This window comes from Hipposideros armiger, unplaced genomic scaffold (genome assembly GCF_001890085.2).
Source record: "Hipposideros armiger isolate ML-2016 unplaced genomic scaffold, ASM189008v1 scaffold_632, whole genome shotgun sequence".
Lineage (NCBI taxonomy): Eukaryota > Metazoa > Chordata > Mammalia > Chiroptera > Hipposideridae > Hipposideros > Hipposideros armiger.
In genome coordinates this window covers 683,949-706,316 of record NW_017731982.1, presented here as the reverse complement: position 1 = coordinate 706,316, position 22,368 = coordinate 683,949, and the positions used below count along the sequence as shown (strand labels likewise).

Sequence of the window (22,368 nt, the reverse complement as noted above, 5' to 3'; positions counted from 1 at the left end):
GCCCCTATCTAGGTTTTTGAAAGTGCACTCTGATGTTCTCACAGTGATGAAATTGCCTAACAATGCATTTGTCTGAATGGATCCCTGTCGTTAAGCAACGCATGACTGTAGTGATCATATATATCTGGTTATACCATACTCTCTATAAAGTAGAATATCTTTTATGGATCCTCAGAGAACGCTTATATAATGAACATTTTCCATAATATCTTTACAGTAAGTATACCAATATATTTACTGAATATATTGGTGTCCTGAATTGTTTCTGTAATGTTGCTCTATATTGGTTGAAACCTAATAAAGTACAATTTTGCTGGTGGTCACATATCATGTGAACTTTTGAGTATTTGTTGGACTAAGTGGGCTGTGCATTTTTCAAATGCCCTGCACAAATTATTTTCTTCTGAGCCAAGCCTTTAATAAATATTGAATGTCAGTAATTTGAGGTCCCTGAGGGTACCTAGAAAATATTTATTGTTTTGTTTTGACTGGAGAACCATACATTGGGCTGTTGGAAAAGTCATGACACATTTTTGCAATGAAAAACAGGAAAAATACATCATGACTTCTTCAACAACCCAGTATTTTCATAGGCAGCTGACATAAAGGAAGGAAGGATTGACATCCTTTTATGAAAGTTGTGCTGTTTATCTTTATTAATGAGGGCTGAGGGAGGGCAAATATTTCCCTGAGTATTAATTTTAGGTTTAGTCTAATATAAATGGACAGTTCTGTCCTCTAAAATACACTGTCAGAGGTTGAAAACCAGGGGTCTATAGGTCATATTCAACTTGTACATGAATTTTGGCTTCACTTGCACAGCGTTGTTTTTTGTTATTGTTTGTTGTTTTTTAAACTGATTGCCAACATTTATATGTATATCTTTTACTTTAAGCATGTTTTACTTTATTTTTTTACTGAACTTATTGGGGTGACAATGGTTAGTAAAATTATAAAGGTTTCAAGTGTATAATTCTATAACACTTCATCTATATATTGCATTGTGTATTCACCATCCAAAGCCAATTCTCCTTCCATCACCACATATTTGACCCCCTTTACCCTCTCCTGCCACCATCCCTCTACTCCTTACCCTCTGGTAACCACTTAACTGTTGTCTGTGTCTATGAGTTTTTTTTTTGTTTGTTTGTTTTTTGTTTTTTTTTTTTGTGTCTATGAGTTTTTGTTCATCTTGTCCACTGTTGCTTTAGTTTTATATCCCACATAAGAGTGAAATCGTAAGTTTTTTGATGCTTTGTCTGACTTATTTCTCTTAGTATGATGATCTCAAGGCCCATCCATGTTGTTACAAATGGCAGTATTTCATCTTTTCTTATGGTTGAGTAGTATTCCATCGTTTGTACGGTGTTTCCCCAAAAATAAGACCTGACTGGAAAATAAGCCCTAGCATGATTTTTCAGGATGCTCATAATATAAGCCCTACCCTAAACATAAGCCCCAGTTAAGATCGTCAGCCAGACATGACTGTTTGAATAAATGTAGATTTTTGTGCATGAATAAATGAATAAATGTAGATTGTTGGAGCACAAATTAAGACCCGGTCTTATTTTCAGCGAAACACGGTATGTATCACATCTTTATCCAATCATCTGTTGAACATTTTTGTTTCCACGTCTTGGTTATCATGAATAATGCTGCAATGAATAGAGGGGTCCATATATCTTATGGATAAATGTTTTCAGATTTTTTTGGGTAGATACTCAGAAGAGGAATTGCTGGGTCCTATGACCCAGCATTTAAAATTTGAGAAATTCCACATAGAAATCCAAGTTTCTGGTGTTTCTTGAAAAATTGATATGATAACCTTAACCTCTTCCCTACTTGGCAGCAATCAGCTTGTTTTTTGGCAGAGCCTGCGTTGCTCAGGTTTCCACAGTGCCACCCTGCCATCCTCACTCAATCACATCACATGCCAGCCTGTAGGTTTCTGCTGTTTTACCCTATGTTACATTACGGAACATTGCTGTAGAACTAAGCTGTTTTATCAGCCTTTTAATATCATTTTGCTTTTAAAACAACCAAACTTTTTAAAGTATTTTTGTAAATTTGTGCGTTATATGAATATTTAATTATTCTGATAAATAGATGTATTTAACCATTCACCCATGCTTGAGTGTTTTTTTGTATGGTATATTGAGTCTATATAAGTGCCATCTCTTTCATTGTTGAAGGAAGGTCTGGGTGATATAAATTTTGGATTTGTTTTTTATTATTAGGTTGTCGGAAAAGTCATGACACATTTTTACAACAAAAAACGTAGAAAAAATATGTCATGACTTTTCTGACAACCCAATATAAGTACTAGCTTTGTAAAGGTTTGTTTCTTTAGAAAGAATTTGGTATTTGAAAATTATGACATTGAGTCTAAATTAAGGATTATACCATAATCCTTTGATGCTAGTTTTCTTAATAAACTGCTTTGTCAGTGCTGAGTTATTTTTTTATAGAATAAAAATTAAAAATAAGTTAGGCTTAACTATACTAGATTAAGAGTTTTAGAGTTGTACTTCCTTAATTTTTTAGTATCCTTTTTTTCATGTGTTTCATTATCACTTTTTAATATGTCCATGATAATTTTTAATTCTTCATTAGAATGGGTTCTTGGCTTATTTTGAATTTAAGGTTACACTGTGATATTGTTAGATGTATTTCTAAATTATATGGGAGTGAATACTCTTTAATCACAGAGAAGTATCTTAGTGTAAGAGACTAGTTTCACACCTGCCTGAAGCTAAGGAGAATTTCAGTGGTTAGGGTATTCTTGAGATTCTATTATAATCATTTTGGCAAACTTGGTTACTCTAGTCTCTCAATAAATTAATAAGCCACAGTTCTAATCTGGATTACCAATTTTTACCTGAAATAAGCAAACTTAAAATTTAATTCCGTTTATAGAATTGGCTTCCTCTTTAAGAACAAGTGATACAGTAGTCCCTCCTTATCCTTGGTTTCAGTAACCTGTGGTCAACAGTAGTCTGGGAATATTAAATGGAAAATTTCAGGAAAAGACATAAGTTTTCAATGCATGCCATTGTGAGTACGGTGATGAAATCTCATGCTGTCCTGCTCCGTCCTGCCCAGGATGTGACATCCCTTTGTCTAGTGTATCCACGCTGTGTACTTGTATGCTCCCTGCCCATTAGTCACTTAGTAGCCGTCTCAGTTATCAGTTCAACTGACTATCGTAGTATCATCAGATCGACTGTCGTCATATCGCAGTGTTCAGGTAACACTAATTTTACTAAATAATGGACCCAAAGTGCAAGAGTAGTGATACTGGCAATGAGGATATTCAAAGAGAAGCGGTAAGGTGCTTCCTTTAAGTGAAGAGGTGAGTTAACAGTACAAAAAAATAAAATTAAAAAAAAAAGATATATTGAGAGAGACCGCATTCATATAACTTTCATTGTAGAATATTATTATATTTCTAGTTTATTATGCATTATTGTTGTTAATCTCTTACTGTGCCTAATTTATAAATTAAACTTTATCATAGGTATGAAGTGTGATAAAAAAACATGGTGAATGTTTAAATTAAAAAAAATTATTATAATAGGCACATGCCATTAATGCCCCCTCACTTTGAACACACTTGTCCCATCATTCTTGCCACTTTCTGAAGCAGTTCTGGAAGTCCTCTTTCATGAGTGTCTTTAGTTGCGCTGTCATGGCTGCCTTGATGTCCTGAATTGATTCAAAATGTTTACCTTTTATGGTCATTTTGACTTTGAGGAAGAGCCAGAAGTCATACAGTGCTAGATCCGGTGAATAAGGTGGACGAAGCCACTCCGTAATGTTTTTATTTGACAGAAATTGCCGTATACGAGAAGTGCTGTGTGACATGGAGCGTTGCCATGATGGATAATGATTTACAGCACACTTTAAAACGTATCTTCTTTCAACCATAGCTCACACCTGACTGACTGCACCGAACAAGTTGTAACTTGTCACACACTGTTACTAAGGTTGGGTGTACTGCTTCCCATATTGAAGATGCCTGCCTTTCCGTTGGATGGCACTTGGCAGCAGTACTCACTGTATTTTTTTATCACACCTCAAATTATATATATATATAGATAGATAGTTTGGTACTATCTCTGGTTTCAGGCATCCATTGGGGATTTTGGAATGTCCCCTTCTTGGATAATGGGGTATTACTATACTATGAGAAGTAGCTGTGCATTAACACCCGGCACCTTCCCACTATAGCTTTTGTGACTAGTCTACCTGGAGTTCCAGGCAGCTGGCTTTATGATCCAAATCTATTGTGTTTCAGCTGCAGTTTGGTGCCTCTTTTAGTAATTGTTGTCTTACTTGGCTTAAATATTGACGGGAAGATTGTGGAGTCTGTGTGTGGCCTAGCCTTCTAGAACAGTGGCAGGGATTTTAGGAATTTTCCAGTTGGTGTCCGTTTTGTTGGACCAATTCAGGGGGCGATCAGGCCTGGAGAATCCTGGAGGTGGAGGGACCACCTTGGCTCCCTGACACAAGTGTTTCTTTCCCCTCATTTCCTTTCCAGCCATAGAAGAGAGAACGGATTCTGCACAATGTGCAAGCAGGCTGCCAATTGTATTTTAGCTAAATACCAGCCAGGGTGGGTTTTCAAATCTCCTTATATAATCTCTGACTTTTCAGATCTTTACTGCTGCTAATAATACTGCTATTATGCACACAAAATTATTTGCCTGAGGGCTAGAGAGTGGATATACACCATTTCTATGTAAAAAGCATAATAGACATTTAAGACATTTTAAGAAACTATTGATTGGACTTATAACTGTATTCAACATGGTTATTTTCTAAAACTAGGACTTTAAAAATATTGATTTATGTCTTGCTTGTTATGTATTGATAATTTTTCTTGTATACAAAATATATAGAGGAATGATCATTTTTAAAATTAGTTTCAGGTGTGTACAAAGCAATGTAATAGGTCATTTTTAGTTTAAGAAATTTTTATCATTTCTTCTTTTTTCATCAGAAACTTATTTTTTGAGAAAGTTGTGCCTTGGCATATATTAATGAATTTTGGTCAAAATTCTCTTTTATGATTTCAGGACAAAAATTGCCCAAGATATTGAGAGGCTAATACATCAGAGTGATATTATAGATCGAGTGGTATATGACTTAGATAGCCCAAAGTAAGTCTGGTTTTTTTAATTAATTTTATTTTTACTGTAAAATTTCAGTGTTATTTTTAAAAAATAAAAACTGTTAAATGTCACATAGTTTACTGTCAGTATGTTTTCATCTTTTAGTAGGAATGTAATGGTAATAAGTAAATCATGTTTGTTTACTCAAATTGAATGTATCACAAGCTTTTGTTCATTCTTAGGTAGGCTTTTAATGGATTTAATAAGGTAGAGGTCACAAACTGATGCTTTGTGTTATAAAACTGAAATTACCTCCACTTAAGAGAGTGGAGATTTCATATGAAACGCTGCAATTTTGTCCTGTAATATTGAGCCACTTCATTTACTTAGAACAGCAAATTACCATCCCCTTCAGAAGGAACATACACTTGTAATTCTCCACTGTCCCCACTACACTCTCTCATATCTTACTGCATATATTCTGCTTTAGTCCTTTAAATTATTTGCCATTTGTTAGTGTTATTTACAATTTAGGATTGTCACTGGTATCATCACATTTTAGGGTTTCAATAAAAGTGAATAAATGAAAATGATGAATGTGATTATTATTTAATCATTTGTTTTCCCAAATGAGAAATTTAATTAGCCCTCAGTGGATTTCCTCCTTCCCTTAACATTCTAATATATTTGGGAAACTTCAGATTTTACTGGTCTTTTTTGGAGGAAATAAAACACTTTTCAGAGATTTTTGTTAGATAAGGGTAAAAGCTATATCAGTGATAATGATCGAATTTGAAATAATATTCTTAGAAATTAAAAACAAATCTACCTTTATTCATAGCTCTTAGTTATTTCAATATTTATAATTCTGTGTCAGATAGACCAGGCAGAAGTGGTAAAAACAGAAACTCAAGAATCCTGAGTTTGGCATTCTAGTGCTATTTCTAACTGAAATGACTTTGGACAAAATCATTGAGCTTTTTGGAGACTTAGTTTTCCCATATTGGGATGTCAGCTCCAGAAGAGCTAGAATTTGTTTTCAATCAGGGAAACAGACTAATAACTAAAACAGTATCTGATACCTAGTAGGTGCTCAGTAAATATTTACTGAAGTAATGAATATGTAAAATGAAGATATTATACCTTTACTTTTTTGGGTGCTAATTAATAATAGATAATGTAGTTTTCTAAATTTAAAATAATATTTTCACCTGAGAACTGCTTAGTTTGTTAGAATTATTACTACTTAATATAGGTCATGCATTTAAAAAAGTAAACCTAGCCTTTTAAATATGATTATTAGTACATATTTAGAAATGACATTTATTTACTGAGGCAAAAATTCTAATTTTGATTAATATTCACTATAAATGTAGGAACAAATTTCTACTTGTAATTATAATTTTTTTGTCTATAAATATTAGCCAAAGTTTATGTCTTGCTTGTGTTTATGTTCTTTGGCTTAAAAATAATGAGGAGGGTGAGGTAGCAATAGTGGTGTATTTTTAATCTGTAGTGTATTTTTGTGTATTTTTTGCTCAACTGTTTAGATTCAGTGTATTTTATTATACTTCCTTTAAAATTTTTATTTAGTTACACCATTCCAGAAGAAGGAGATATTTTGAAGTTTAACTCCAAATTTGAATCTGGGAATCTGCGCAAAGTAATTCAAATTAGAAAGTAAGTCATTTAAAATTTTCTCATTTCGTATGTACACAGATACTTTTCTGATTTTCATCAGATTTCTTTATTTTCTATTTTCAGAAATGAATATGATCTTATTCTGAATTCAGATATAAATAGTAATCATTATCATCAGTGGTTTTACTTTGAAGTCAGTGGAATGCGACCCGGTGTTGCTTACAGGTTTAACATCATTAACTGTGAAAAGTCCAACAGTCAATTTAATTATGGTAAGACAATTTTATTGCCCAATTTAGAGGACACACAGGCATCATATCTGTAGGACAGAAATTTTTTGGAAAAAAATTACTACTAAAAAAGTTTCAGTGTTCTTCTTTTGTTTGCTCTGGTTCTCAAAATTCAGATATTTATTGGGCTGTTGGAAAAGTCATGACATTTTTTCTGTTTTTCGTTGCAAAAATGCATCATGACTTTTGCGACAACCCAATATTATGCAAAATTTGAAATAAACCAGGCTTTGCTTTGTTGGTAGAAAGAGTTACCCTTGTATAGCCACGCCCTTTAAAATGTAATGAGTGTGGTTGATTTTATCCAAACTGAATACTACTGAACATTTATGTATGCTGCTTTAAGTCAAGCTATTGTCAATTCATCTAGAAGAGAATTACATATAGCAGTATTTTTAAACTTTCTATTTTGAATAGAGTCATAGAAAGTTAAAATATTATAGAAGTTCTAGAAGGGTTCCAAGTTCTCTTCACTAAGATTCCTCCAATGAATACATCATACATAACTACAGTACAGCACCAAAGCCAGGATTTGACATTGGTCCAGTGTGGGTGCATAATTCTGTGCCATTTTATTACGTTTGTAGATTCTTGTAACTGTCACCACAATCAAAATACAGTATACTTCCATCACCACAAAGCTGTGCACTACTCCTTTATAAAGGAGTATAATGTTACTGTATACTGAATTATAATGTATAATTCATAATGTATAATTCATATAATGTATAATTATAATGTATAATTCAGTATAGTGTTAGCTGTAATTTTCTGTAAATTTTTTAATCTAGTTGAGGAAGTTTCTTTCTAGTACTGGTTTTCTGAGACTTTTTATCGTGAATGGGTATTGAATTTTGTCCCATACTTTTCTACATCAATTTATTTGATCATATGATTTTTCTTCTTTAGCCTGTTATGTGCTATATCTCATTGATTGATTTTTGAATATTGAACCAGCCTTTTAAAAATCAATGTGCAAGTATTAAACCCCACTTGGTCATTGTGTATAATTGCTAATATTTTGTTAAGAATTTTTGTGTTTATGTTCAGGAGGGATATTGAGTAATAGCTTTTTTTTTTTTTTTTTTACTGTACCTGGTTTTGGTGTATCATGGTAATACCTCATAAAAGGAGTTGGGAAATGTTCTGTCTTATTTTCTGGAAAAGCTTGTGTAGATTTGGTGTTAATTCTTAATCATTTGGTGGAATTCTTGAATGAAATTATTTGAGCCTGGAGATTTTGTTTTGGTAGTCTTTTAAATTAGAAATCCAATTTCTTTTATAGTTTGAGGGCTATTCAGATTATCTATTTCATCTTGAGTGAGTTGTGGTAGATTGTGCTTTTTAGGAAGTGATCCATTTCTTCTAAGTTGTCAAATGTGTGTAGAGTTATTTAGAGTATTCCCTTATTATCCTTTTATGCCTTCAGGGTGTCTAGTGATATCCCTCATTATCCCCTATTTTATTCCTGATAATAGTAATTTGTGTCTTCTCTTTGTTTTTCATTGTCAATCCTGCTAGAGGTTTGTCAATTTTATTGACATTTTCAAAGAACCAGCTTTTTGTTTCATTGGTCTTTCTCTACTATTTTTCATAAGAGACAGTTTTAAAAACTGGTGTTTTACCAGCAAAAATATTAAATTTATAGTTTCATTTAGGGCTTTGTATTTAGTATTTTGATAAATATAAAACTAAGGGTTACTTGTCAGGCATCAGTCTTTATAGTCAGATATATCACTGGAAGATAATATAATTATATAAACTTCAGATCAGTAATTTAAAATTGAAGCATCAGTTTTCAAGTATTTAATCTGATGATAATTTTTGTGTAAAAGAAAAAAATTTTTTCTGGCCTACAAAAAAACCCGCTTACATTGTGGGTTCAGGAGAAACAGGTGTGTTATATATGACAAGTTGCAAAATCTCAGAGGTTTTAATCATTTGTTGTAAGGATTGAAAAGCTTTTAACAACTAAGGCATGCAATGCCATAATCATCTGTTACAAATACAATAAATGTTCTAAGTTGTTAAAAGCATGAATGTGATGATGCTCTTTTAGGGGGCATTTCTGAAAATTGAAGCTTTCAAAAGTTGAGGAGGTTGTTCCTAATTGTCATTATTTATGTGGAAAATAGGAAATTGTATACTCGAGATAAATTACTTCACATGTATGGAATGAAAACTTTAGTCAGATTCATTAATTTAATGTAACAATTATAAGAAGATTAGGTAGCACAATATCTGATTTAGTTACAAACATTTTTTAAAGTTTTAAAAATGTTTTATGTAATCTAATTTTAAATGATCTATATTTTGACTAAGAATTCAGTGGTTATATTGATTGGCATGAAGAGTAATAGGAATATTCTTGGTAATCTCACATTCTTACATTTCTTAGAAATATTAGTTTGTTGACCTTAAATGTTCATATAACTTTAAAAATTAACCTTAATTGACTCATTGAAAATACTAAAACAAGGAAACAATCTTGTGTTTTCCTTATTTAACTTGTACGTATAATGCTGATATAATATTTTAGAGGAGAAAAGGACAAGTAAGTAAAAGTAATTGCATTTATATTTTGGGTGCTCCTTAAGAGTAAAATATAAAGACGTAAAGATTGCTGAAATGACAGTCAATTTAATTTTCATATTGTAATGCTAAAGGTAGATGGTATTTTTATTAACTATATTTATACACTTTTATAAAATAATACTCTTACTATGTTAGACTTCATTAAATATTTTATTTTTTTAAAGTATAAGCATATAGTTTGGAGCTATGCTTCTCTTTTTAAAAAAAACCTGTACCTCCATGTGATAAACAAAATAATCTCTTCCTTAATGTTACTTTAAATTTAAAATGAATAGAATTCTGTAACTAAAGTAAATCAAAGCAATGAGACAGATGGCTGCTTTATTTTTAAATTTCCCCTCCTTCTTACCTTTTGCCCTTTAGATATTCTAGTATGTATATCACACTTTCCAAACTTACTTTGTGGAGAATTTGGAAAACAGAATGGTGTTAAGAAGAAAATTAAAACCATCATCAGTGCATCCACAGATAATCACTTTAATATTTGTTGTTTCCTTCCAGCCTTTTTTATAATGCAATATATGATTTCTACATACACACAGTTATGTATTTATTTTTTAAAAATAAGGCTCATAACCCATGCAGTTTCATAATCTATACTTTAACCAAACATTGTATTGTCAACATTTTTTCTGGTCTTTGAATATGTCTCTGAAACAGAGTTTAATGGACATCCTATGGAGGTGCTGTAACTTATTTATCCTGACCTTTCTTTGTTGGACATTTAAGTTGTTTCTAGTTATAGTATTTTCTATTTTAAATAATACTGAGATAAACATTATACTAAATATATGTGTGCATCATTATTTGGTTACAAATTCACAGGAGTGGAATTATTTTTATCTGCCTGACAGCCAGATATATATACATGTGTGTGTGTGTGTGTGTGTGTGTGTGTGTGTGTGTGTGTGTGTATTTTATTTTATTTTTTCTGATTATGAAACAGTGGATCTTTAATATGGGAACTTGGTAAATTCTACAGTTTAAAAGACTTTAGGAAGGAAACAGAAGAGGAAACCTAATATTGAGCAGTTTGTTATCTATCCTTAAACTTATTTCACATTCACATAATTTTAAACTTAAATTTTATCCTTTTATAGATTTGGGATTACAGTATTAAAACTCATTTGTAAACTATTATTTTACTACACAATATATTTTAAAAACATTTCCCCATGTCATTAAATATTTTGAGCTACATCATTACTAATCTCTGTATAATAGTCTATTGAGTAATGTACAGTAATTATTTAAATGATAACAGGTTGATGGGAATTTAAGACTTTTTCAAGTTTTCAAAATTATAAGCTGTGCTGCAGTAGATATTTGCAATTATTTGTTTTTGCATGTGTTTCTGATGATTGTTTTGCCACACACTCCCCCAAGTAGTATTTCTCAAAGAAAATGAATATATGTTGCTAAAGACTGGGGAAATGATACTTATAGTGTTGGTAGGAGTGTTAAATTAAATCACCTTTTTTTGAAGTGCATTTGATAGTATGCTTTCAGTGTTTATATTTAGATTTGTCCAGGATTTATTTTTCTATTTTCAGTGAATTGGAATCTAACTTACTCCTATTATTAGTTAAGCAGATACTGAATTCATTCTCCAATGGGTTTTAAAATGTTGTTGATGCATTTATCAAGTTATTTGTCAAACATTTACTTGATAACTCATTTGTAAGTCTGTTCCTGACTCACTAGTAAAAGACATCGCTTGGAAAACATTGTACATCATTGCTCTCTATTGTAGCTGTTATAGAAAATGGTCAGGTTAGTAAAAACATTAGGTTAGATTAGGTATTACTTGCTCATACTTCCTGACTTTTTGAATTTGGGTTGAATTATTCTAACCTCTTAGTCATATTATACGTTCCCTTAGATTTGAAACACCACAATTCTCAGAAACTGTGGTCTTAACTATACCAAGAATTTATTTGGGGGCTGTTTGTTGCTCTAGTACCACTTGATTTTAATTATGCTGACCTTTTAGTCTAGTGTAACATCATTTTTGCTCTATAATCACTTTTTAAATTACTTTATAATATATTTAACATCCTGTAGCCTTTTTCAAAAACAATTTAAAAGCTTTTTCTACCGATTTATTTTTCCTGAATAGTTTATTCTGAATAATTTTGTCAAGTGCCCCAAAATTTCCATTGCATTAAACTTGGTAGAATAATTTGGGAGAAATGGAATTTTTTTATATTAATTCTTGCTGCTTATAAACATGGTAGATATTTTTGTTTTTTCAAGTTTTTTATATCCTCACCTCTTTTTATAAGTTCTATACATTTCTATTTACCTTCAAAAGAACCTTTTTAAGTATTTTATGTACTTTTATTTGTTTCTGTTGTGAGAGAGTACTCCTTCCTATTTTCAAACATATTATTTATAATTAAGAAAGCTATCAATTTTTATATGTTTACTTGAGAATCTACTTCCTCACTGAACTTTTATTAGTTCTTGTAGTTTTGCAGTTGATACTTTGGGATTTGTTGGTAGATCCCTAGAATTTCTACTTATCTGGAGTTATATTGTATATCTTTCATTGTTTCATTGGTTTTGGATATAACTTTGAAACTGTTTAAAATAAAGCGGAGACATTGGGTATCCTTGATTTATTTTGACTGTTAATGTAAATGCTACTAGTATTTATGTTATGTATGTTAGCTCTTATTTTGAGATGAATATTCTTTCTCCTAGTAAAGAATTTCTATTTTTACTAAATTTTAAAAATCAGAATTTTATTTTTTGCATTTATCAATCTAATGTGACCATGAGTGCTATGACCTATTAATGTGCTGTATTACATTAATGTTCCTAATATTAAACCACCTATGGGTTTCAGAAATAAATCTACTTTGCAATGTGAATTAATCTTTAATATAGAACGATTTTTGATTTGTTAGTATTTTGTTTAAAGGTTTTATATCATTGGGCATAAGTGAGACAAGTCACTTTCCTTTTTGTTCATTCTTGGAAGCAAGCTGATGCTGACTTAGACACTTCAATAAACAGGCTTTTATTTTCCCCACCCTGTGTTCTGGAGCAGTTTAAATAGCATTTACATGTTTTCATGAAATTTGGAAAGAATGCACCTCTAAATCTGTCTGATTCTGTGCCCCCTTTTGGGTGGGAGAGTGAGTGTCTAGATAACTTTTTCAGTTTTCTCTGACTCAGTATAGTCCAGTTTTCTCTTTCTTACTGAAGCAATCTTGATAATTTATATTTTGTCATGTAAGTGACATTTAGATTTTTAAAATTCACTGGCAGAATTTCTATATGATACCTGCAATATGTGTATTTGCTTGTTCCCTTGCTTGTTTGTTTTCCTTTTTTTGTTTCCCTTTTCTTCCCTGCAGGTTGACTTTTTTGCTAGTTTATTTAGTTAAATTTATTTTTGTTTAATAAGCATTTAGGTTTTGAATTTGCTCTTGATTACAACTCAATTCTGTATCCCTACCTGTGATTTTAAGACCTCCTTGTTATTTTCTAGATGGCTTCTAATTGTATGTAGTTTTGGTATCCTTTTTGAGTCAAGAATTGTTTAGGTTTGTTATATTTTTAGTTGGTTAAATTATTTTGGTTAAAATTTTTCTCATTGCTTTCAAATTTCAGTCAGTTTTGTTTATAGATGTGAAATTTATGATTTGGGACAAATTTTTTATGGCTTAATATCTGATCAGTGTTTGTTTTCATGAGCTTTTGCAAAATAATATGTAGTCTTTGTTGGCAACATAATTTAATATATATTGTTAATTTAGTGTTATAAATCTGTTTATTCAGTTTTCCACATCCTTGTTTACTTTTTACCTTCTCTATCTGCCTAAGACTTAAAAGATTATAGAGTCTTCAAGTTCTGTTGTGTTTCTGTGAAGCCCTCATTTAAAATAAATATTTGTTTTCTGTTTTAAAGCAGTATTACTTGGCACATAGAAGTTTTTAACTTTTCCATATTACTTTTGTGTATACCCTTTATTGGTATAAAATAGTCATATTTATCCCATTCAGTATCTTTTGCCCTGGATTCTATTTTTATATTCTTTTCTTTTGAATTTGCTTGATACATCTTTGTGTATTGTTTCTTGTAAATAGAGGTTGCATTTTGTTGTTGGTCCCTGTCTTTTAATATGTGATTTTTAACCTCTTAAAAATGCTCTTTATAGTTGAAATGTTTGACTTTTTATGCTTTCTATTTTTATGCTTCTTTATTGTTTTCTTTACCTGGTATTTTGAAGGGACTTCAAAAGAGGCTGAATTACTGTTGCGTTTGTTCCCAAGTTGTCCTTTTTTGGGGGAATTTTTAAGGCAATTGTATTAAATACTTAGTTTTCTTGCAAATAGATTATCTTATTTGTGAATTTATATTTGAGAATGTATGTCACTATATGATAGTGCTATATATATGTTGTAAGCCATCACACTGCCCCATTACTTGAAAGGGGTTTGCTCAAATTACCACTAGATGGCAGTCTTGCATTTTAGTAACTAGGAGTTTTCATCACAAGCTTTCCCTGAGGCTCTAACCCTCTGTCTTTCTCTCCTCCTTCCTTCTCTCCCTCCAATGTCTTCCAGATATGTGAGGATTTCTAACCACCTTCATACATAAATTGAACATGTGGAACCAGGCAACAAAATAGAATTTTGAGGTGTAGTGTATAATAGCATTCCCAATTGCAGACATTAGTTAATTCCGTACTTCGAAGTTGAGCTGAGCGATAGCTTGACTAAAGAAGTCTTCCCGGACTCCCAGATGGATTAGTCCCCTTGAAAATGTTCCTCGTAATTTTTGCCTTGTAGGGTGCTCTTCACAGTTTTATGTTGTTTATTTGTGTGGCTTATTCATATCTGCCCTGCCCACCCCCATCACTTGTTTGTAAATTTCCGGAAATCAGGGAAGGTGTCACTGTTGCTGGCCACTGTATTTATAGCATGGCATTTAGTGTAGTAAATATTTGTTAAATTAATGAATATTAATAGATAGATGAACCATGAAGAAGATCCCAGTAGAAATATAAAATGAACATGCACAAAATATATATCAAGAAGACTCTAGTTCTATTTATGATCACCAATTTTTCTAAATATTTTATTTTGAAATAATTTTAAACAGACATGTTTTACCCTTTATTCAGATGTTGATCATCTGAAATGATGCCCCATCATCCTAGCATTCTTCCACTGTATTTTCTACAAACAATGGAATTTTTTGTATAATTGCGGCACAACTATTAACATCAGGAAATTTATCATTGATACATGAATCCCATCTAATCCTCAGACCCCTCCCCCCCAATTAAGTTTTGCCTGTTTTCTCAGCAATGTCCTTAATAGCAAAAGGATTCAAGTCAAACTACATGTTGTATTTGGTTAAGCCTCTTTAGACTATTTTGGTCAGGAACAGTTTTGTAGTCTTTAACGGTCATGACTGTGACACTAGAAAATTATAGGACTCTTTATTTTGTAGAGTGGGTCTCAATTTGGAGTTGTCTCATGTGCCGTATGATTTGATTTGTTAGGCATCTTTGTCAGGAATATCACAGAACTGATGTGTTCTGGTGACACAGGATTTTGTTTGTTCTGTTACTCATAATAATTTATCACTTAAGTTGGTGTCTGCTAGCCTTTTCCATTGTAAAGGTACTCTTTTTCTCTTTGTAAGGAGTAAGTATTTTATGTGGAGGTATTTTTAAATTATGTAAATATCTTGTTCCTCATCAAGCTTTCAATATGTTAATATCAGTATAGAACTGGTTTCGTATTTTACTCAGTGGGTTGTAATTTGTTGCTGTCATTATTTATTTGACACTCAAATTGCCCAAGATTTGGCCTATAGAATACCTTGATGCTGGCTTGTGTGTCCTTTTGACATGTCCCCATCTGATTCAAGTGGCTGCCATTATCCTCCAGACCAAAAATCTGATCTTCCCTATTTTTAGTATAAATCTCTGCTGTGAATACTACCCATATATTAGAAGCATGTATTTTTTTCTCCACAGAGTCACTGAGTTCCAAGTAACGTATGCAACTTGTGATAGGTGCCCTCACGTTATTCGAGCTCCATTTTAAACTTTTCTTGTCCCCCTCATCTGTTAAATGAGGGTGTTAGTTTCAACTTGAAAATTTTATGAACCTATGATTCAAAATACATTTGATAATTAGGGCCTAAAACACCTTGTCTTTCTTTGTATCTGTGCCTGTTATTGATTGTATTCTCAAAACAACTTTGACCTTTACTTGGATATTATTAGAGGTCAGTGCCACTGGATGTTGGCTTCACTGTAGCAATTTAATATTTTGATTGTCTATATTCAAGTGACAAGATTGACAATTGTTAGCATATTGTTTTATGTATATAAAGGTTTATCCTTTGGCTAATGACTAAATCCAATTCAAATATAGCCTTTCTATATCAGGTTGAGTAGATTGTGGTTTTATTCAGTCTAAGTTACCTCATTTGATTGATTCTTACTGAGGGCAACCTGTTTTGTTCAAATGGATTTTATTAGAGTCAGAATTTCCAAATGTAGCTCCCTTCACTGTGACCACAATTAACTATCATTTTAAAAGTAATATAAGAAGACTACATTGTCTTTTGTAAAATTAGAACACTTCAGATAAATTTAATGGGCCCTTCGACGTCAGCCTGAACGTTGTTTGGCCTTACTATGGTTAACCATTATTATGAGTTTTGTGTGTCTGGAGAAGGTTGAAGTTTCAGATTGAAATGGCTCACTGAATCCTAGGAAGAAGTAAGAAAGATAGGGATCTTTATATGTACCAGTGAAATACATGCATTTCAAGTGTAAAGAGGAAAATCTTGACATACTTCCACTTTAAATGAACTAATTGCTTAAATAATGTAATAATAACAGCAGGTAACATTTATTAGTTACCATATGCCAGGGCTTCTTCAAGTGCTAACACATGTGGTACTCTTAATGCACACAACAAATGGCCTCACTTTACAGAAGAGGGAAAGGGGCATAAGTAGTTTAGTAATCTGCCCAGGATCATGCATCCAATGTGATGACGTTGGAATTCAAACCCAAGTAGTCTGGTTGCAGGCTGCCTGCTATTAATGACTGTGTTCTGCATGTAGAAAAATCAGATTAGCATTGGACTTCTCATCTGTGGCACTGGAAGGAGAGGACAGACACATGTCTTTTGCAAAATCTGTCATTTGTCACTGCCAACAAACTGCATCTTTGTGTATGTAGAAATCAGAATATATGCTACTCCTGAACCCTCTTTGACAAAAATAAGTAAGGAAAATGATCTCAAGATAGAAGACTTAGAATTTTTAAGATGTTAAGTAAAAATGTTCTAAAGGGAGTGATATGGGAGAAGTGAAAGTTAATTTGTATTGGTGGGATTGCTTAGTTATTTAATTTGATATAGTATCAGAGAAATATCAGTTAATCATAACTATTGGAATGGAAAGCACAATAAAAGCTTTCCAAATGACAGAAGAAGAAAAGGAAATGTGGAGACATGCAACCATGTCAGTGAAATACCAAGGTAAAGAAGGAAAAGAAACATTTGATAAATTGTGGCAAGAAAATGAGATGGGAGGAATGAAATGAGATGTATGTCTGTTATTAAATGTGAATGAGCTAAAATGTCCTCAGGAATCAGATATTGAAAATTCCACAATTAGGGGAGGGAGGGAGAGAGAGACTCTGCAGTGTGTGTGTGTGTGTATTAATTAAATGACAAAGAAAAGTTGAAACTGAATGATTGAACAGAGGTAAACCAGGCTAATGTAAATAAAATAAAGCCAAAGTGGTAATATTAATGTCATACAAAGAAAATTCAAATCAAAAGCACTAAATAGATGTGTATTCACGAGTACTAGTTACAGTCTTTGAAGATGCTACAATAATCACAAATCCTTTTTTATTGAGATATAAGTGACATACAACTTTATATTAATTTCAGATGTACAGCTTAATGATTTGATATTTGTATACATTGTGAAATGATCACTCAGTTAAATAATTTTTTTTCTTGTAATGAGAACTTTTAATTTTTAAGACTGTTAACAACTTTCAAATATAGCATATGAGAACAGCAATGTTAACTGTAGTCAACAGAGATTTTGCGTATTTCCTTGTCTATGATCCAAAATATTAGTAGAAATCAATGACAAGTTGAACCAAAAAATGGGTACTTGGAAATATGTAATATTCTTCCTAAAAAAATAAAAAAATACCCTGAAGAGAAAGAACATTTAAAACTGATGTTACAGATTATCTAGAACTGTGCTGTTCAATATGTTAGTGACTAGCCACATAACAGCTGTTTAAATTTATGAATAATTTAAAATTTAAAATTCAGCTCTTGAGTGGCTCTAAGTTCACTTCTTGTGCTTAATAGCCATACATGGCTAGTGGCTGGCTGCCAGATTGGACAGTACAGATAAAGAACATTTCCATTCTGGCAGAAAGTTCAATTGGACAGCCCTGATCTAGAAAGTACTGCAAATGAAAACACTGTATTGACTTATGGGACATAGCTAACTGGTATTTGGAGAAAAATTGAAAGCCGTTAATACCTTGCATTATTTAAAATAAAGGAAAGACTGAAAATAAGTTAAATACTCAAGATAATAGAAAAACAAGAAAATAAACCAAAGAAAGACAAGAAAAAATTTTAATTTTCTTAATTAAGAAAATAAATTTTTTTAAATGAGATAGAAATAGAACAAAATACTGAAATGGATTAATAAAAAGTAGAGATTCTGAGCAGACTATAACTGTTGAAAAGGAAATAAAAAATACTTATTAGTTGACATAGCGATATGTACTCTCCAGCTGAGTTATATTTACATTTAAAAAAGTAGAGTTTGCTTTTATTTGTTTTAGCCAATGGTGGACAGCTTTTAAATATATTTTTCTGAAGCTAGTATAATCTTATACCAATACTTGGTAAAGATAATTTTTTAAGAAAAACAATTTTCAGATGCAAAAATTCTAAATGAGCTTTTAGCTAATTTAATCATATGCTAATAAAAGAATAGTATTTTCTGGGAATACAAAGATAGTTCACAATAGAAAACCTATCAACATAATTTATTGCATCAACAGACTAAAGGAGAAAAGCCATGTGATTCTGTTAGTGGATGCTGAAAAGACATTTGATAAAATAATTAAAACACTTAAGTGTAATAAGAATTATGGAAGAAACTACTCCAGTTATGGGAATAATCATAGCACCTACTACAGAGAGTTGTGAGGATCTAATGACTCAACACATGTAAAATACTTAGACCACTGACTGCATGTCAAAGTTATTCAGTGTTAGCTCTTTTTGTTATTTAAATGTGATAAAGTTGATATGTAAAAAAAATGGACTAATATTTTATCTAATGGCAAAACAGTTTGATTAAAATTATAAATAAGACAGAGTTGTTTGGGAGTTGGCTAAGTGGCTCATTTGGTTAAGAGCTCTCTCAAGAGTGTGAGCTCTGAACATCTAGCGGTTCAATTCCCAGCCCGAGCTGAGCTGCTGCTGAGCTGCCAACAGGTGGCAGGATGGCTCAGCTAAAAAAAAAAAAAAAAAGAGTTGTTTGTTCTTACCCCTATATTAAAAAATCATTTTTGAAGTTGTTTCATTTCTCTAAATACAATAACAATAGAAAATGAAGTAGCTGATATAAAAGAGGAGATAAAATATTTTAAATTACAAATGGTGCCATTTACATACCTAGAAAACCCAAGATACTAAAGACTAATAAAATACTCAGAGATAAGTTTAACAAAACAGTTCTGTAGCAAGAAAATGAAAATGATTATATCTTTAAGTTAGAATTTAAGGAAAGTCAAATCACATCTCAATAAAAATTGTCACCCTTTCTAAAACTAGCATATGAATTTCATTAATTTCAGTTAGAAACCTAGTACATTCTTTTATGAAATTGGATAAGATGATTTTAAAGTTCATGTGGAAAGTATATTTCTAAAACTACCCAAGAAAATATACTATATAGTTAATTCAATTTTTTGTTAACAGTCTCTCTTCCTCCTCCCTGCTATAAACAAATATGTGTATGAAGAAGGTCGAGTAAGAAAACAGTCATGCCATTTTGGTGACATTTTTACCTCCCTTATTTCAGTGTAGATAATCCATGGAGAGCTAGAGGGGTGATCATACACTATTTCTTTATATATTATATACTCTCTCACTCGTTTTTAATTGATCTAATATAGAAAAGGTAGTAGAAAAAAGTTTAATGACTTTTCACTCATTAAAGCTATAATCCTGTTTTAGTTAATCTGCTTATTAAAGCATATCATTGATTGTCATAGGAGATATTAAAGAAATTTTTCAGATTTTTTTTTATACATACTTAAAATGGAAATATATCTTCTTTTAGCTTCCTGAACGTTTGATGCTTTCTACAATTCTTAACTCAAAATATCTGAAAAGAATTTTCTCTCTTCTTTTTCTGTCTCCATCAAAGGTATGCAACCACTCATGTATTCAGTTCAAGAAGCATTAAATTCCAGACCATGGTGGACTCGTGTGGGGACTGACATTTGTTACTATAAGTAAGTATTCTAAGAATAATAGGACATCAGCTTATGGAGGGGCTGTTAACTTAATTCTATTTCAGTTTAAAGATAAAAAGTAATTATTTCATTCTTTGAGTTGGGTGATATGCTTTAGTATTTTTAAATTTTTATTAAATTTATTGGGGTGACATTGGTTAGTAAAATTATATAGGTTTCAAGTGTACAATTTTATGATATGTCATCTATATATTGCATTGTGTGTACCACCCAGAGTCAGTTCTCCTTCCATCATTATATATTTGATCCCCTTTAGAAGAGGTAGACATGCTTCAGTATTACTTCTAACAGAGTCCTTAATATTTGACATCCATTTACGGGATATAGTTAGTGGAAATACAGTGGACTCTTGAACAACACAGTTTCAACTGTGCATGTCCACTTATATGTAGATTTTTTTCAATAAATGCCTGTAGTGTTTTGGATCCGTGGTTGGGATCCCGTAGATGCAAAAGGCTGACTATTCATTGATCTAACGCCATATTATGTATATAGGGGACTTGCACATCCTCTAATTTTGGTATCTGCAGGAGTCCTGGAACAAATCCCCCATGGATGCCAAGGGACAACTAGTGTAGTTAAGTTTTGGGAGTGCCAAAGTTATACTTGGATTTTTGACTGTGAGGAGGTTGGCACCCCTAACCTCAAAGCTGTTCAAGGGTCAACTGTAAAATGTGTTTTATATAGACTGATAGACTTAGGTACAAATCTTTGTCTCCACCACTTAGATAGCTACTCATATGTGTCCTCAACTTTTTTAGCTTTAAAACTCTGAAAGCTTCATTGAATAAAACTGAAATTAGAAATTCTAGGAAATAATTTACAGTGGCTTTTTGTTGTTCCCATGGTATTAAGTACAATTCTTATCTTTTCTCTTCTGCATACAAATATTTACCTCATTTTAATTTCCAAAATATTTTATTGGGAGAGGTATTCCACAGTTGTGTCAGCTTATACAGTTCAACTTTGACTTCAAATGGTTCCCTACTTACTGAGTTGGAAACAAGTACTAGGAATAATTTATTGCTTCAATGGAATGATTGGATTATTCTTCAGATTCACTGTAAATAATTTAGGATTATCATATTCCTTGCTTCCCATTTTGTTTCTACATGTAATATGTTTCCAGATATCTATTGAAAGCAGTTGACACCCCTATTCTGTTATTAATCTTAATCCTGACATTTTTGTTTAGAGGATTTTGACTTTTAATATTGTGTTTAACTAGCACTAATATAGTTTAATCAGTTAGAAGAGGCCTTCTAAACTGTTTTCAGTGGTTTATAATGTGGCTTTGGAAAAACTTAGGTCTTAAATGCTGTTACTTTCTGGGAAAGGAAATGTTCCTTGGAATTCACATCAGTAGGGTTTTTCCTCCACTTTTATTAGCAAAATAAATAGTAAATAAATGAGGAACAAAAGTGTAAGGTTATATGTAATTCAACTGTACCTGAATAAATTTCATATATTTTTTTAATGGTGGGCTAATACAAAAATACTCTCATCATTTATTTCTTTGTCAGAATGATTTAGACTGCTAAAGGATAAAACAGTGTTTTTCAAAAAGTGTTATTTTTTTCGTATTTCATTTCTTTTGCACAATAGAAATCATCAGTCAGAGAATGATTTTCTTTTTTACATTGTAAAGTGAGTGGTCATAGCATGACAGAAGGTTGTTTTATTCTACGTGAAAGGAGTAATGGCAAGGTTTTTGTTTGTTTAGTTTCGTTTTTGTTTTATCTTTTGGCTATTTCCAGATCTGGAATCGCAATTCAGTTCAATTTAGCATACATTTATTACACCTTCTATGTAACAAGCACTTTCCTAGTTGTTTTCCCAAAGCCTGAAACCCAGATAGTGAGGATTAAAGTCTACTATTTTTGCATTGTGCCTTTACTTTTCACATCAGCCAAGTCCTCCAGTGCTTGTTTGTCTCATCTGTAAAATGAGGATAAAACGGGCTTCCACCCGATGTGAGAGAATATAACCTAGAAATTACCTTATAGCTATAATGTGGTGATATAAATGCTTTCCAATTAGATGTTAAATTTTTGGAGGAAAGGAGCTGGAAGGGTGTAGTTCTGGAACTTGCTTCGCATTTTCCTCAACCTGTAGCACCTTGTCATTGAGTATGGATTCAAGATATAATGG

The 22,368-nt window shown here is 31.9% G+C and overlaps 1 protein-coding gene across 1 annotated transcript in view; it reads left to right on the top strand.

Annotated features, from left to right (window-relative positions):
• AGTPBP1 (ATP/GTP binding carboxypeptidase 1) overlaps positions 1-22,368 on the top strand; it is a 151,127-nt gene that overhangs the window by 90,762 nt on the left and 37,997 nt on the right. The window contains exons 15-18 of the mRNA XM_019625497.1: positions 5,079-5,162; positions 6,708-6,794; positions 6,879-7,027; positions 20,109-20,196. Of these exons, the coding sequence (XP_019481042.1) occupies positions 5,079-5,162; positions 6,708-6,794; positions 6,879-7,027; positions 20,109-20,196 (408 nt within the window). The remainder of the gene's footprint in view (positions 1-5,078; positions 5,163-6,707; positions 6,795-6,878; positions 7,028-20,108; positions 20,197-22,368) is intronic.